The 17355-nt window shown below is 45.2% G+C and overlaps 1 protein-coding gene across 1 annotated transcript in view; it reads right to left on the bottom strand.

Annotated features, from left to right (window-relative positions):
- LOC127548419 (mucin-17-like) overlaps positions 1–17355 on the bottom strand; it is a 79506-nt gene that overhangs the window by 56630 nt on the left and 5521 nt on the right. The window contains exons 2-3 of the mRNA XM_051975833.1: positions 7365–8426; positions 6828–6923 (exon numbers count right to left, since the gene is read on the bottom strand). Coding sequence (XP_051831793.1) covers positions 6828–6923; positions 7365–8426 — 1158 coding nt within the window. The remainder of the gene's footprint in view (positions 1–6827; positions 6924–7364; positions 8427–17355) is intronic.

The raw sequence follows: 17355 nt of genomic DNA, 5'->3' as shown, positions 1-17355 counted from the left end.
GGGTCTCTGTGAAGTTGTTTCTTTCAAACCAAGGAGTAGCCAGATGCATTTCAGAGCTGGGGTGCAATAGCTGAGGTATTTCTGTGAACTCAAAGTAAGAACTAAACCAGGGGGTGCTCCTCCCCAGGGGGTCTGCAGATGGGCCAGCCCTCTGCAGACCCGGGCAGGTATCCAGCCTCTCTGCCACAGTGGGCGAGACCAGGGTCAAGGTGGAAGCTGAGGGCCTGCCTAGAACTTTCATGGAATGGAGCTGCGTGCTGGCTTGTGTCCTCCAACCAGAGAGCATCCCTTCAGGTGCTGAGTCGAGAGGTGTGACTGATGGACTGGGGCCTCCATCCTCGAGGTCTGAGCCTATTGAGGCTTCTGAAGAGGATGCAGTTGGAAAGTCAACGAGGCCAGTCTCTGCCCCCGTATTTGGAAGGTCAGGACGATACACAACGTCCGCCATCTCACTGATAGGGGTCGGAGAGGAACTTTCAGCTCCAAGGATGCCAGACTCCATCTCATTGGCCACAGGAATGAGCTCCGGTGAAGATGATGGAGTAAAGGGCTCTGGACAAGGAAGGCTGGTGGTTGAGGTAGTCACAGTGACAATTGTGGCTTCTGACGATCTAGGAGACCAAGAGTCATCTCCAGGAACAAGTTCAGGCTCCTCAGCTGCTTCTCTGCTTGGTTCCTGGGGCAGATATGTCTTTGCTCCGATGCTCGCCCTTGACACAGTACGGCTTAGAGTCTTACACTCTGCTCCAAGGCTGGTCCTTGAGGTGGAATGCATGAGTGTCCTATAAACAGCTGATTCTGGGATGGCCCCTCTATCTGGACTTGTCTTCAGGTCAGTGTCTGGACCAATAGGGTCAGCTGTCTCGGGGAAAATAGTACCATGGCCTCCTTCACCTTCCTGAGCCTCTACGTCATTCAGGGAGGCCAAATTTGAACTTGACTCTGTGACGCCAGTGGCAAAAGCTTCCTTGGCTGATTTCTCAGAGATAGTTGCCTGCTCAGGAATGGTAGTCTCTAGGGAGTCAACAGAGGCAAGAGGAGCAACTTCTATCGCTTTTCTTCCAGCCATGGAAATGGATATTGTGATGTCTGTAGAGATAGAGCGGTTCATCTCCTCAAGATCTCCAAGAGAGATTGGGATTTTGGACCAAGAAGTGGCCGGATGTGCTATGGGCAAGCTGGTGTGTCGGCAGGTCATCCTGGGCACTGCACGTGGCATCTCACTATCGGGCATGGTTTCTGTGCAGGGCACTGAGGTATCCCTCAGGATAGTGAGAGGCAGGGCAGCTGGGATGGGCTCCGTTTCTGCTTGGGCAGACAGCGTCTCTGGGGCAGCGATAGAAATGGAATGTGCCTTAGCCGGTGACAGAGGAGAATTTCTTCCTGTGGCTTTGGTAGAATGGGTCTCAGGAGCTGGGTAGGAAATATCTTCAGAGAAAGTCTCCCTCAGAGTCGAGTCAGAAGGAACTGCCAATGGGCTTTGTCCCTCAGTTTCATAGTCTGAAAATGCTAAAATATCGGAAGAGGAAGTGGTCAGGAGAGTGGCCATACTACCCTCAGCATCTATGTTTTGGAGGTCTAGATGGCAGATGGATATGGAACTGGGGCTGATGCCTGCTGCCTTAGTGCCATGGATCGAACCTGAACTGGGGAAAGCTGAAGCCATCTTCTCTGTCTTCATGGCCCCCAAAAGGGCCACTGAGACTGATGAAGCGAGGGGATGTTTCAAAGAAGGACTGGGTCTTGTCCCAGACATGGTGAGAGTCACCGCTTCGGTGGGACTAGAGGACCGTGGAGTGTCTGTGCTTTCTCCAGGGATGGGCATAGAATCCTTGGCACCAGAAGATGCTTCTGTGGTTGGTGCTGGCAGAGGCTCCGTGTCTGCTCCGAGGTCAATCTCCGATACACAACTTGGAGTATGGTCTTGAGTCATGTAGACAATTGAGTCTGTTCTGAACCAAGTGGATCGACTTGACTTGAGACCAAGGCTGCTTTCCATCGCCTCGGAGGTACCAGGAAAAACTTTGCCATTCTGTGGGGCTGGAACACTTCCCGTGCCCCTTCCCTGGCGCACCAGAGCACTTGTAGAGGCCAAACTATAATTTGACCATCTGTGGCCCATCGTGGTGGCCACGGATCCCCTAGAGCTGGTTGTCTGCTCTTGACTTTTAGTATCTTTATGCTCAAAAGACGAACAGACAGCTTCCTCCATCTCTTCTCCGGTTGTAATGTTGGTCACTGAACTATCTGAGGACTTGGAGGATGAGGAGACAGACGGAGAGAAGTTCCCCTCCTCTCTTATAGTGGGGAGATTAAAAGAGGCCATCCTCTCCGACCAAGAAGTAGTCTGGTACACCACGGAGCTGGGATGCAGGCGTGCAGCATGGGCTGTTTCTGGGAGCTCAGGGAAGGTAACCTCTTTCTGTTCTTGCTCAGGCACTGGAATATCCCACTGAACAGAAGATGTTGAACTATCAGCTGAGGAAGTGGTCCTGGGGGTGGCCAAATTAGTCTCTGAACTTGTGCTTGGGAGTTTAGAGCAATACATGGACAGCAGAGATGTATGACTGCCTGTGACATTGGTGTTGGGGCTCAGACTTACACTCTCAGTCTTAGGGATAGCCACGGTCACCTCCTCTTCTGTGCAAGTGACCCCTGATGAAGTTAAAGGGGCAGTCGCTGTGAGAGGCTGCTGCGAAGAAAGACCACTGTATGCCTCACATGTAGCAAAATCGGGGGCTCTGGCTGCGGAAGAGAGCTCTGGGACCACCTTACTTCCTCCCATTGTGGGCACAAAGCTGCGGGTAGGAGAAGCTGCTGCTGCGGTGGGCGCCAGAAAAGAGCCTGTCTCTGCTTGAAGGTCGGCTCCCGTTGTAGAACTTGGGGCGTGAGCTTTGGTCACATAGACAGAGGACTGCGTCCTGGGCAGTGCAGGAGGATGTATCACGGGGCCAGCGCCGCTCTCTAGACAGCCCGATGTCCCAGGCCCATCCACGCTGATCTCCACATCTGGAGCATCTGGAGCATCTGGCGCATTTTCTTCATCCACCAACATGGTCACGGCAGCCATCCCTGAGCTCAACCACTCGCTGCCGATCGTGGCGACGTCCGAGGTCCCAGACTCCTCAGAGTCAGCCGTTTGTTCAGGACCCAGGAGCTTTCTGAGAGCCATGATTTGAGAAGACGCTTCCATTATCCGTGATTTCGTTATGACAAAGGATATCCAATTGTTCACACTCATGGAGGACGGAAGCCCGCAGGAGCTCTCCTCGGTTTCACTGATAAACTTTTCAAAAGGAGCTATGTCAAACCAGTGGGCCTGGGGGGACTCTTGGGACGTGCTGCCGGATTTTCCGTCGGCCGCGGGTGCGGCTGCGGACGGAGGGGACCCCCCCGGCGCTGCTGCGGTCTGCGCTTCCTTGGGAGGCGGGGCAGCCGCCGTTGCGGTCTGCCCGCCCGGCTTCTCTCTGACCTCAGATGGTACGTTTGTCAGCCCCGAGTCAGGGCTCCCCTCTGTAACCCTGACAGTGCTGCTCTCTGGGGCTGCTGTAGGGGAAATGTCATCGGGAGAGATCTCTCCTGAAGCTGACTCGGGAGACAGAACTAATTTCTCTGAAACGCCCGGGGACAGTGGACCTTGAGGACGGGGAGTAGACAAGGGGGCGGCTCTATTAGCCTCTGCTTCTTTACTTGGGAGTTCAGGATAGGATTCGGACAAAAAAATGGGACTGTTGTCAGCGACCTTGGTTGCTGAGGGCAGGCTCCTCCTTTCAGTCCCGGGAGCAGTCGAAGTCATCTCCTCTGCCACGGGAGGGGCCCTTGGTGCCTGTTGCCAATCGGGAATTATGCCTTCTAACTTAGACATGGTGAGAACCACGTCTTTGTCTGTGTCGGGGACCCCTGGGATGACTGCGCTTTCTCTGGCTGTGGGCATGGAGCCACTGATGGTGGAAACGGCTATTCGGGTCGGTACTGAGAAAAAATCTGTCTCTGATCCCAGCCTGGCCTCGGATGCGTTACTGGAGGTATGGGAGAGAGTTGAGTCGAGAATCGAGTCTGTGCTGAAGCCTTTAGGAGGACTTGTCTTGAAGCTAAGGCTGTAGTCAGTAGAGTTGGAAGTCCCTGAGGAAATGGTGCTGGCCTCTATGTCCGGAGTACTGTCCACTGTGCTGGACCTATCAGCCAGGACGGTGTTGGAGAACCAGCTAGGGCTCATCCACGGGATCTCGGTGTTGATAAAAGTCGAGCTGGTGTCAATGGATCCCGCTGACCTAGACCTTCCGTTGGGGGTGATGGGAACAGTGGGTGGAGTGGTCTCTTCACTCGTGTCAGCACCAGAAAGGCTGCTCCCTGAGCCAGAGGGTGAGGGGACCATAGTGGAGAGAAAGGGAAGTGGGTCCTTTGCCGAGGGAGCTGAGGCACCCAGGTAGCTGGGCTGCCATGTCTGGGTGATGATGGGGGTGTCTGTGGGCTCAGGGGAAGCGCTCGACCCTGCCACGTTCTCTCTTGTCCCTTCAGTGGATGAGGTGGCTACACTCGTGTCCCCTCCGGCAGTCTTAGGGATATTGCCCGGTGGAGTAGCAGAGAGGAGGTCTGATCCAGGTTCTGTCCCTCCCTGGGTGTCTGTCCTCTCTTTGGAGGTGGACATGGTATACTGGGGGTCCAAAGCAGGACTCCCCCGTGTGACTTTGGCACCGAAAGCTGCAGGAGAGGAGGACAGAGGGACAAGGTGACTGAAGCCTGTCTCTAAGGGGGCAGAATCAACAGGGGGCTGAGGAGTTTGTGGTAGGCCGGGACCCTCACCAGTAGTTGTGCCTGCTCGAGGTGTGGGAGAGGAAACTGTCCCCAGCAGGCCAGTCTTGGAAGGAACGCTAGAGCCTGGGCTGTTGGGAGGCACAGCTGGGATGGGAGAGACGGAGGTGGTTCTGGCGCTCTGGGTCACTCCTTCTGGTGACGTCTCAGGTGGAGGGGAGATGGTTCCTGTCGGTGGCTTGCTCCTTGGGCTGCCGGTAGCAGTAGACCCAGTGAGGCTGGTGGACTTAATGGCAGCAGGGCCAGAAACTGTCTCCATGACAACTGCCCCTGTCGGAGTGTCGGAGATAGAAGCTCCCTGCGTGGAGCCAATCACAGGGATGCTGGAGGGCTCTGGGGATTCTCTGGTCATAGGATGTGTAGCCGTGGCGCCTCCTGCCCACCCCCTGCTGCTGGGCAGGCCTAAGGCTAGAGCGGGGCTCCATGAGGGGTCTGGTGGGGAATTACTCTGACCCCCATGCCCATTTCTTCCCTGTAAGACCCCTTCTTAGTCCCAACCTCCTACAGCGCAGTGGCCCTAGCCCTGAATCAGAAGATTGGCTTCAAGTCCTGACTCTTAGTTTGGCGATTTGGGGCAACTCCCTTCATTCGGCCTAATGTGGGAGAGAGCATGTTATAGCAGCAACAGTGTCAAACTCGGATAAAATGGACCCCTGCGGGACTGGACTTAGAAATCCCATAGATTAACATTATCTACACTTATTTATCTATGTTGTGCTGTTTTATTTATCTGTGTTGTATTGTGTTTTTAATTTATCTAGATTGTGTTTTTATTTATCTATCTTGCATGGTGTTTTCATTTATTTTGTTAAATTTGTTAAATATTTTGATCTGGTATGGACCATACTGGGGAGTGGACTTTGAATATGACACTTCTATAAGCCAGACAGTCGGGAGGTCTTGGGTTTGAATTCAGCTTTAAATACTTAAAACATTTATTAGGAAAGTATTCAGGGCTTACAATGTGCCAGGCACTTGACTAGATGTGTGACCCACAGCTAATAAAGGCAAACCACTTTATTTATCTCAACTTGAAAATTCTCATCTATAAAATGAGGAGGGGCTGGATTGAATTAGTTTCCCAAGATCCCAATTTGTCCCTTGGGACCTGAGTGTGCTCTACACCCATAACATATTCCAAAAGGGAGAAACTGGGTATAAGGCAAGTATCTTCTCATGCCATCTGGAGGGATTGGAGGGAGGACAAGGGGTTTCATTGTCTGATGTCAAACTTTCTGCCTCTAGCAATAACTTGGGAGAGCTGTGCCATAGTGCCATTCCTGGAATCAGGAAGCCTCATCTTCCTGAGTTCAAATCCAGCCTCAGACACTTCCTAGCTGTGTGGCCTGGACAAGTCACTTCACCCTGTTTGCCTCAGTTTTCTCATCTGTAAAATGAGCTGGAAAAGGAAATAGCAAACCATTCCAGTATCTTTGCCAAGAAAATCCCAAATGGGCTCATGAAGACTGAAATGACTGAGCAACTATTATAACAATAAAGCAGTAAATCAGTATAACATTACCAAAAAAGCAGAAAACTGGAACGTAAGCAAGATAAATCCTTCACAAGACATGCCCATGGTTGTCATCAGCTTCAGATAAAAAGCAATTTCCAATGAAGAAATAAAGCATTTATTATGCATCCACTATATATGCCAGGCATTATGCAAATAAGCATTTTATAATTATTTTCTCATTTTATTTTCAACACCTTGAGGAGAAAGCTATTATTATTATTACTCATATTAATTATATATACTATACTATTATATGATTATATTATGTACAATATACTCATATTAAATTATTAACCCATTTTACAGATGAGGAAAATGAGGCGACAGTTTTAAGATAAGCTGTTATTATTATCCCATTTTACAGATGAGGAAAATGAGGCAGACAGAGAGAAGTGACATGCCCAAAGTCATGCAGCCAATAAGTATCTGAGGCCAGCTTTTGAGTTCATCTCCAAGCCGAGAACTCCATCCACTGCATCAAATTGCTGCTTCTACTCACCCATGGGGTTGGCAGTGGATACTGTTGCCAGAAGGTTACTTGTCGAAGGTGTCTGATCACTAGTTCTTGAGAGAGGCAGCGTACCTGCTTTGTTACCTGAAGAAAAGGATGTCAGAAGTAACAAGAGATCAGTTAATAAGGAGGAAAAAAAACTGTTCCTGTAGGTACTAATCCCAAAGAACAAGCAGATAAACAATGCCTTCCATCCCTCTTTCCCTCTCTCCCTGGTCTCAGGAAACTCCACCACCAAAGCCCTTTCTTCTGTTGGACAATAGAACACTCACCACAGATCCAGTCATTACAGTCACCAGTTCCTGCCGACAGTAATAAAAAGGTAATGTTGCCCCGAGCCCACCTTCCCACTTAGTGTGCAGGGAGACCTGAGGGGCTACGTGGGTCCAGCAGACGTGGCCCCAAACATGGACCCTCCGTAGAACAAGCCAGGAAAGGAAATAGCAAATTGCTCTAAGACTTCAACTCAACCTTCTTTTCAAGGTCCCCCTGCACCGTTCCCTAAAGGGAAGTTTGGAACCTTACTTGTCAACAGCAGAGAGGTAGAAGGAGTGGAATCAGGAGCTGTCTCTTTTTTCGGGGTGCTGCCCACTCTCACTGTGGTCTCTTGTGGGTGAGAGACCAGATGGTTAGCGGCCATAGAGGTAATGATAGCTTGCGTGGATGCTCCTGCAGTGTCCTCTGATCCTGCAGTGATGCTGGCTGTCCCAGTGGCCCCCTGAGATGGCATAGCATCAGGAGATGCTGTGCTTGCCCAGGATGCAAGAGGAGTGGAAGTGGGAAAGCTGGATGAAACTGGGCCCAAAGACATATGGGCGGTCGTTTCAGGGAAGATTCCAGAAGACAAAGGCTTCTGAAATGGAGTAGGATCCAGGGAGGGAGAGCTCCTTGCCTGGGAAGGAGGGCCTTCTGCAGAGGTAGCCATATTCATCTCTGCCCGCAGAGCACTGCTGCCAGAAGCCGAGGTCCTTGACAATGGAGGGACTGACGTGACTTTGGAGGGGGGTACACTCTCTACCACGGTTCTTGTTGTCAAGGTTGTGAGCTCATACAGCCTAGAGGGAATTGTCTCAGTGGGGCTAGAATCTACCTTCAAGGGAGTCGTAGCTAAGGGAGTAGACCAAAGCAGGTCTGTGCTTGTCACTCTGTCAGATGTGACATCTATTCTGGAGCCCTGGTGGGGAGAAGATGTGACCGGGGGAATGCTGGGGACCACTCTGCTGGACATGGGGCCCGGAGACAATGAGCTCTCCCCCCACCTCGGGGCTGGAGTAACAGATATACTTGTCCCAGTGCCTGCGACCTTGGAAGTGGGAGGGGATGATGGGGAAGTCTTGTTAGTCCTCATAGATGAAGATTTAGATGGCTCCACGGACATGGGAGCTGTTGAGTTTGGGCTGACCCCCATGGGAAATGAAGTGACAGGTGTGCCTGGATCCAGAGATTTAGTTGCAGAAGCATTCGGGAGAGTGGACTGGCTCCCACCAGGGTCTGGACTTGACTGCTTAAGGTGGGTTGTGGTGAAGGAAGATGTAGCTTCTGGGCCAAGCTTGCTTGTCATGCTGGTCGTAAAGGTGCTGCTCATATCTGTGGGGGTTGAGGAGGTTAGAGTGGCTGGTAAAATATATCCCTTTTCATCCCCTGGCACTTCTTTATTTCTAACCAGTGCTGAAACATCAAGGAATTTTTGAACTCTGGACAAAATCAGCCTCCTATTTCCAAGGAGAGTTTATTGTAGCACTGGGGAAAGGAGATCTTGTCACATCCCTAAAATAATATCATTAGTCAACCCCCAATACCTAGGAGGAGGGAGGAAAAGCAACAGGTAGAGAAGGGGGGTGGCCATAGGTGGACCCCAAAGCATGTCCTCTCAACAGCCTGGGAAGCCAAGCAAGGGAACAGAGTAGCAAGCTAGGGGAACCCCTCGAGGAAAAAGCCTCCCAGTGCCCTGTAAATATCAGCACCTATGCCAAGGCTCCATTCACCCTGAACTAGTTGTAGGACAGTGTCTAACCAGCGTTACTTTCTCCAGTGGATGAAATGATGTGATGGAAACTAGAATTTAAGAGTCAAACTCCAGCTCTGGTCTTAACTGCCCAAAATTATTGGATCCCAGAACTAGACACAGAAGCAAACTCAGCGTCCATCTGTCCCTATCCCCATCTCATTTTGTAATTGAAGACACTGAAGCCCAAAGAGATAGTCTCTGGACTTGCCTCTAGAAACACAGGTGTGTCATGGCAGAGTCTCTCAGACTTCAAACAAGTCTTGTGAGTCCAAAGACAATGTTCTTTTCCCTATATCACACTGACTCTCACCTTGTGACCTTCTCAAATATTTAAAGACTTTTAAAATCTCAAAGTATCATGGATAGAGGGGCTGACCTCCAGGTAAGGAAGACATGGTTCAAGTCCACACCTCTGATACCTGAACAAATCATCGAGACAAATCTCAGCATCCCCACAATTTGCTACAAGTTACAAAGCAGGTTTGTATCTGGCTGGGGAGAGGGAGTTTTCCTGACTCAGGAGTTCCCTTCGCCGAGACACTCACAGATCCACAATAGCAATAAAAGCATGACACCCCAAGCTGAGGGCCAGAGGTTGCCCTTTCATTTAAGGGCTCAGTGCTGAAGTTTCTCCAATACTGATGTATCATCTCTGGTTCAAAGTTTTATCTAATTTCCCCAAGAAGAAATATCCTCTGTAGCCTTGGCTGAGACAATTTGGAAGATAAGAAATTCCTCTCTCCTAAAGTAGTCTGTTCAAGGGGTGGGGGGGTGGGGGTGGGGTTAAATATGTTGTTTCTTGGTGTAAAGAATTCCCAAGTTCTCAAGTAATGATCCTTTATCAACAGGAGTCAACACCTTCTCTTTATCATAGAGAATTACCTATTTTTGACCCTAATTGTCACCTCTTGACTGAAGTGCTTTGCCCAGGTTGCCAAAACCAGTATGTGCCAGAAGGACTTGGACCCAAGTCTCCCTAGAACCCAGACTAGAGTGCTCTATGTGTCTCTCTCTGCCTCTGTCTTTTAGTGTCTGTCTGTGTGTGTGTGTCTGTCCTCTGCCTCTCTGTCTTTCTCTGTTTCTGTAGGTCTCTCTCTGCCTTTGTCTCTTGTCTCTGTCTCTCTCTCTTTTTTCCTTTGTCTCCATCTTCTTCTCTTCCCTCTCCCTCTGTCTTTTCCCTTTCCCTTTCCATCTCCCTCTCCTTTCTCTCTCTCTTCTTTCCCCCCTTCTCTCTATCTCTCTCTCATCCCTCTCTTCCCTACCTCTTTACTACATCACAACTGACTCTTTTTTGGTAAAGACTTAAAAGATTTGTTCTATTTCCTACTAGGGGAAAAAGAAAAACTGTTGGGTTGTTGAGTCCTTTCTAATACCTCCCTGTGACTTTCTCCAGAACGACAGAATTTCCAAGTTGAAACGAAGTCCATGAGTTGGATTGAAACCTCTTCTAAAAAAGGATCCTCATTCCAATTTGTGTAATAAATGATCATTCAGCCTCTGCCCAAAGAATCCCGAAGAAAAAGCCCCCTCCTCTTCCTGCCCACTCCATGTTCTAAGCAGCACTAATTGTTAGCAAGTTTTTCCCAACGTTTAGACTAAATCTGCCTCTTTGCCATTTTGTCAGTAAGTCTGTCGTTATAGAACCATTGATTAAACACCTAACATATTCCAAGCATTGTACTGAATTGGAGATACAAAGAAAGGCAAAGATAGTCCCCATCCTACCTTCATGAAGCTCCCAAACTCATGAGGGGAGACAACTAAACAATTACAAACAGAATAGATACAGGATAAAAAAGGGAGAGAATCAAGAGAAGTAGAATTAAGAGGATTGGGAAAGCTTCCTCTAGATGGCAATATTTTACACCTCTTCCACCCTGCTGCTCCTGGTTTCCACCCCACCCACCCCTGGGGCCAAGCACAGCACCCCAAATCCCTTCTCCACATGACAGCCTTATGAGTCCTCAAAGCTATCTCCCACCCGATTCTTTAAGCTAAATTTCCTAGTACTTTCAACCAGTCAGACTAGAGGCTCTCCACCGTCTCAGCTCCTCTCCTTTCTATGCTCGCCAGCATATCAGCATCCTCCCTAAATTCCAATACCCATTGACTCCAAGACCATAAACACAGTCACTAGATTTAGACCTGACAGGGAACTTAGAGGTATTCTAGTCCAGAAATTCTTTACCTTTTTTGTCACAGACCCCTCTCTTAATCAGGGAAAACCTAGGAACTCCTTTGGCAGACACTGAGGAAGCCCAACAGATTCCTCAGAAGGCTTTTAAATGTATAAAACAAAATAGGATTACAAAGAAAACCAATTACATTGATATTTTTAGGTTCTTGTTCAATTTCAGTCACGTCTGGCTGTTCTTTGTGATCCCATTTGGGGTTTTCTTGGCAGAGATACTGAAGTGGTTTGCCATTTCCTTCTCCAGATTATTTTACAGATGGGAAAACTGAGGCAAACAGGGTTAAGTGACATGCCCAGTAAGCGTCTGAGGCTGGATTTGAACTCATTTTCCTGATTCCAAGCCAAGCACTCTGTGCACTATGGCGCCACTTATTGGTCACTATTGAAATACAGTTATCAAAAGATACTTTTGAAAGTTCCTGTACTTCAGGTTAAGGATGTTTGATCCAGCTCAGTGATGCAAGGCAGGACTCCTAATCCTATGCTAAACTCCAACAGCATCTCCATCTGACCCAGAGTCAACAGAGCTGATGGGTGATAATAGCCACTGAAGTTTTATAGGGAACTTCAACAATCACAAAGCACTTTTCTTACATCGTCTACTTCAGTCCCGTAGCAACCCTGGGAGCCAGGTATGGCTGGTATTATCCCCATTTTACAGCTGAGGGAACTAAGGTTTAGAGAGTCACATAGCACATGGGGGCAAGATTGGAACTCAGATCTCTACAAGCTGCTAAAAAAAAAAAACTCAGGAATAGAAGTTCCTATTATTGGAAGACCACTGGTCAGGCCAGGGAGGAAGAAGGGCCATCGGTGGTGTTTAATAACCATAAATAGTGCTCATCCAAAGAAATATCCCTCTGTTTCTCTTTCCCAGCTAAAAATGTCATTTGGATCTAGCTGATACGTGCTCATAGAGTGCAAAATAACTTAGATATGACCCCAAATAAAACATTAATTACAAATTAATGATTGTGTGATTGTACAAAAAATAATTACAATGGTGTCTTCCAGAATCAGGTAGAAATAGCTTAGATTTTCCTTGTCCCTGCTCCCTCTAATCGCATGATTGAGAACTGACATTATTTTACTGATCCTCCACAAAGAATATTTGCAATGATGAGATAGTTATATGATTCAATAAAACTAAATATATGATATGAACATTTTCCTTAGTAAAGAAGAAAACATTGGATCAAATAATACTTTTATAGTCTTTTTGAAAAACTAAGTGGTAATATCCATTAAAGTGGCTATCCATTAAAACTTTAGTGAATTTGCTCCTAGGAATTGTAACAATCAGTGAAGTAGAATATAGAGAAATTTAGCAGAATATAGAAAAGTGCCCTCTTGTAGCTCAGGGACGGAAGATTGGAGGCAGCAACGGCTCAAGATTTTGGAGGTGGAAGTTCTAGCATACTACAGACAGAATAGTACACTATCAAAATGAGGAACATAGAAGATGTCCTTTAATGGGAATAAGAGAGAGAAAACTAGATACCAAATATATGGCATTTTAAGTATTTTTAAGTCAAGAGGTTTGGGAAGTAATATAGGGCAATGATATGTTTCTCAGTGGTTCAGACTTTTCTAACTTTTCCATTGTAAATGGCCTGTTGAGGCCCTATTCAGGCCAATTTTTATGGTGTAAATGGACTGAGCACCAGTACTAAACTCTTGCTGTTTGTAAAAATAAAATTTAAAGTAGATAATAATTGTGCAGCTATATAATGTTTTCCCCCTAAATAACATTTTTTGCCCTTGAATTAATTTTTTTCTAAATTCCTTGTCAGTTAGGAATGGTTAATACCCTGTTCCAATTTAAATGCCATAGAACCGGAAAAACTGCAAGTATTACTCTGATGTCACATACTTTATGGGAAAATACTCATAAGAACATTTATTATAGTCTTAAGGCACTTGTATTTTTCTTCAAGAAGTGTGGCTAATTAAAACATGTCAGTTATCTTTAAAAAAATAATTTTTAAAAATGTCATTTGGATTCTTTCTACCAAGTGTCTAGTATCTATGCCTTTCATAAATTGCTCATATTTCTGAAGGCCTGCCTTGTTTTGAATTTTTTCCTATATGGAAAAACAAAGCACCCCACTTTGATCCTACCCTATTCTTTCATAGAATGCCAGATCTGGAAACAAGTAAATATGGTTTCAGATCTTGTTTTGATATTTATTATTCCATTCATCTCTATTTGTAAAACAGGGAACACATTACCTACCTCCTGACTGAAATGTGTTGGAGTCAAGATGCAAATTGAGGCATAGATATTTTTTTAAATGGTCACTGGGGGAAATTTTTTTCCTTAACTATTCACATTTATTCAAAGTACTTTTTTTTCTTTCCAAATGGAGGAAAAGGAAGTAAGGGAAGAAAATGAATTTTCATTGTTTTTTTTTTTCAATTTCATTTCATTTTGAGATAAAATAAATTGAGTGACTGTGACTAAGTTACCTCTCAATGTAGTGGGGGATACCTGAAATCCCTTCCAGATCTAAATCAAAACTTTCAGCCTAGCTTAGTTGTTGTTTTCCATTCTGGCCTCTATGTCTTCTAGTTCTGCCCATTCAATGTCACTATGTGACTTTGGTCAAGTATTTTTCCCACCTCTGTTATTCATTTTATCATCTATAAAATAAGAGAGAGAAGATCCAATTGTATCTAAGGCCCTTTCCAATTTCCTGATCTCTCCTGCTGGATCAATCTTTGCTTTTTCTTCCACTTTCCTTTAAGTCCCAGTTCAAGGAATTCTTCCTTGATTACCCTGGCCCATGCTGAGCTCTTCCTTCCCTGAGCTCCCATGTAGTGAAAGTCAATTGCAAAGAGTTAACATTTTCCTTTTAGACCTGTCTTCCATTATAATAATCCCATAGTATGATATAAGAAATTAAGGGAGGATGGAGTATTTTACCTGTCAGATTTATGGATAATGAAAGAATTTGGGACCCAACAAAAGTAAAATGGATAATTTTGGGTTACATCAAATTAAAAAGGTTTTGTACAAATAAAACCAAAGCAGCAAATTTTAGAGGGAAATTGAAACCTGGGAAATAATTTTATTTTCAGAATAAGCAGTTTTCAGAAGAAGAAATCAACTCTATCTAGGGTCATATGAAAAAAAAAATGCTCTAAATCCTTATTGATTAGAGAAATGCAAATTAATACAACTCTGAGGTACCACCTCACACCTATCAGATTGACTAAAATTACAGAAAAGGAAAATAACAAGTGTTGAAAGGAATGTGAGAAAACTGAGTCACTAATGTACCTTTGGATCTGTGAACTGCTCTGGAGAACTATAAAATTGTACATAACCCTTTGACACAGCTATACTACTACTAAGTCTTTATTCCCAAAGAGATCAAAAAAAAAAAAGGAAAAAAACCCAAATACACAAAAATATTTATCATAGCTCTTTTTATTTGGTGACAAAGAACTAGAAATTGAGATGCCCACCAGTTGGGAAATAACTGGATAAGGGACTGACCACTGTGATGGGACACTATTGCATCACAAGAAGTGAGGAACGGGATGGTTTCAGAAAACCTAGAAAGATTTGCATGCACGATGCAAAATAAAGTGAGAAGAACCAGAAGAATATTGTATACAGTAACAATAATATTGTACAATAATCAACTGTGAATGACTCAGCTATTCTCAGCGATCTCCAGTCATCTTGAATTTATACCTTGCCATTGGACCCAGATGCCTCTGGAGGGGAAAGTGAGACAGGTGATCTTATACGGCCCTCCCTCACTTAAATCCGATTCACTTGTATGACATGGCATCCCCCCTGATGTCATGGTCCTCTTTGAGAGGGATAAAAACAATCTAAGACAATTATGAAGAACTTATGATGAAAAAAATGCTATCTGAATCTGAATACAGATCAAAATATACTTTTTAATTTATTTCTAGTTTTTTGGTCTGCATTTTCTTTGGCAACATGACTAATATGGAGATACATTTTTTATGACTTCACATGTATAATCTATACCAAATTGTTTGCCTTCTCAAAGAGGTGGGACAGAAGGAAGGGAAGGAGAGATTATGGAATAAAAAAATTTCAAATAAATGTCAAAAATGTTTTTGTTTACATTCATTAAAAAAAATTAAAAACAATGAGAAAAAAATAATCTCACAGTTACAGTGCTTTAATCTTGATCAATTTGAATGCTGAGTTTTTATTCAGATCTGGAAAAGGACCAACCCTCTTATTTCATAGTTAAGGAATCTGAGGCCCAAAGAGGATGATTGCCAAGATCATATAGGTAGTAAGCATAAACATCTAGCTTTTGAATCTAGGTTCTGTGACCACAAATACAGAGCTCTTGGGATCCTCTAGTCACAAAGAGTCAGAACTACGGGGGTCTTGAAAAAATCGGTGTTTTTATGATAGAATCCGATCTACAGAAATTATTCATTTTCAGAGTCAGGAGAAAGAGAAAGAGAAGCTCCTTTTTGATGACAAGGACAGTAAACAGGATGCAATATACCTTGATGAGATGACAAGTTTCAAGTTTGTTCCCTTTCAAAGATATGAGCACCTAGGTTCAAGTGCAGGTGAGAAGAAAAACAAAAGATATGAAACTTAGGTATGTGGAGATACCACAATGTTCAGTTCCACCCCGAGAGGGTTCTACAACCCTGCGTCAATGAAGAGGCCCTCGGGGTTGGAGAGGGAACATACATAGCGGGGTATGATCCTCCACCTGTGAGCTAACAAGCACCCAACCTAGACCACAATGTTGACATAATAGGAGCGGCTTCTCCCCAGTCACAGTTCCAGGGCAGCAAGGATATCTAAACTCTATAAGAGAGGAAGAAACCATGACTTCTCAATAAGCTTAGGTGTCAAGTTCCTAGTGCCAACTGCAGTCCCAATTCAGCCTCGTCTGGGTGCCAAAAAACAGTGTCAGGAAGGAAGCTGTGCCTGAGATATGTTCTCCCTCATCAGCCATCACCTTCTCTCTCTATAAGAAAGAAAGCAGATGCCTTCATCCTCAAGCATTCTCGGGGCTCTTTTGGAGTCCTATTAGTTTCTGCCCTGTATACCGTGCTTTTCTGTGCCCAGATCCATGTCATGGGATTATAGGATTTAAAACTGAAGGGAAGTCTAGAAGGATGGGGATGTGGGAAGAGATCAGCTGAATTAGCCCTTTAAAACTGTTGTCCAGTCTTTTTTAGTCATATCTTATCTCATTTGGGGTTTTCTGATAAAAATGCAGGAGTGGTTTTCCATTTCCTTTTTCAGCTCATTTTACAGATGAGGAAACTGAGGCAAATGTTGACGTTTCTTGGTCAGGATCACACAGCTGGTAAGTGTTTGAGGCCAGATTTGAATTCAGAAAGAGGAGGCTTTCTGATTCTGGGCCAGGTACTCTGTGCACTATGAAGCCACCTAGCTGCCTCCAGCCCTTCATAGATCTGCATTGAAACTGAGGCTCTGTCCCTTACTAGCTATACAACCTCTGAGACTCAGTTTCCTCTTCTTTAAAACAAAGATATGTGGTAAAATTGTGAACAGGTACAAATCATTCTGCAAAGGAATTTGGAATTATGCAAGAAAGTGACTGATAGGTATCTATCCATTGATAAAAAGAAGGCCCTCCCCATCCCCAATATATATTTTTTGTGAAAGCAAAGAACTAGAAACCATTGTAGATGCCCATCAATTGGCATATGGCTAAACAAATTATAATATGTGCATGTAAGAAATGATAAAATGATGAAAAGAAAAACATGGGGAAATCTTTATGAACAAATTGAAAGAAGCAGAGCCAGGAAAATGACATACACAATGAAAAGAGAAAGAGAGAGAGAGAACATCCAGGGATAATATTAATAACGGTCCATATTTATCTAGGACTTCCTCCACAGCAGCCCCAGGAGGTATGAGTTGTAAACCTTCTTGTACCCCTTTTCCAGATGAAGAAGCTGAGATTTAGAGAGGTAAAGTGACTTACATCTAGTCATAGTTCCAGGAAATGATCAAGTCAGGATATGAAGTCAGATTCCCAACTCCTAAACCCGGACTCATCTATTATACTATATTGCTTCTTAGAGATATGGGAAGAAAGAGTGAGCATGAGGAAGAAGAGAAGACTTAGGAATGATAGAGGCTGCTAGATAGTGCAATAGATAGGGTGTTAGGTCAGGATAAGGAAGGTTAGGAAGGATAAGAAAGACCCAAATTCAAATTCTACCTCAGATGCCTAGAAGCATCTGTAGTGTAATCTTGGGGATGTTGCTTGGTTTTTGTATGTCTTAGTTTCCTCATCTCCAAAATAAAGATAATA

The sequence above is a fragment of the Antechinus flavipes genome, chromosome 1, assembly GCF_016432865.1.
Source record: "Antechinus flavipes isolate AdamAnt ecotype Samford, QLD, Australia chromosome 1, AdamAnt_v2, whole genome shotgun sequence".
NCBI classification, from domain to species: Eukaryota; Metazoa; Chordata; class Mammalia; order Dasyuromorphia; family Dasyuridae; genus Antechinus; species Antechinus flavipes.
Note: the sequence above shows the minus strand (reverse complement) of the source record. Positions and strands in the feature narration are given on the sequence as shown.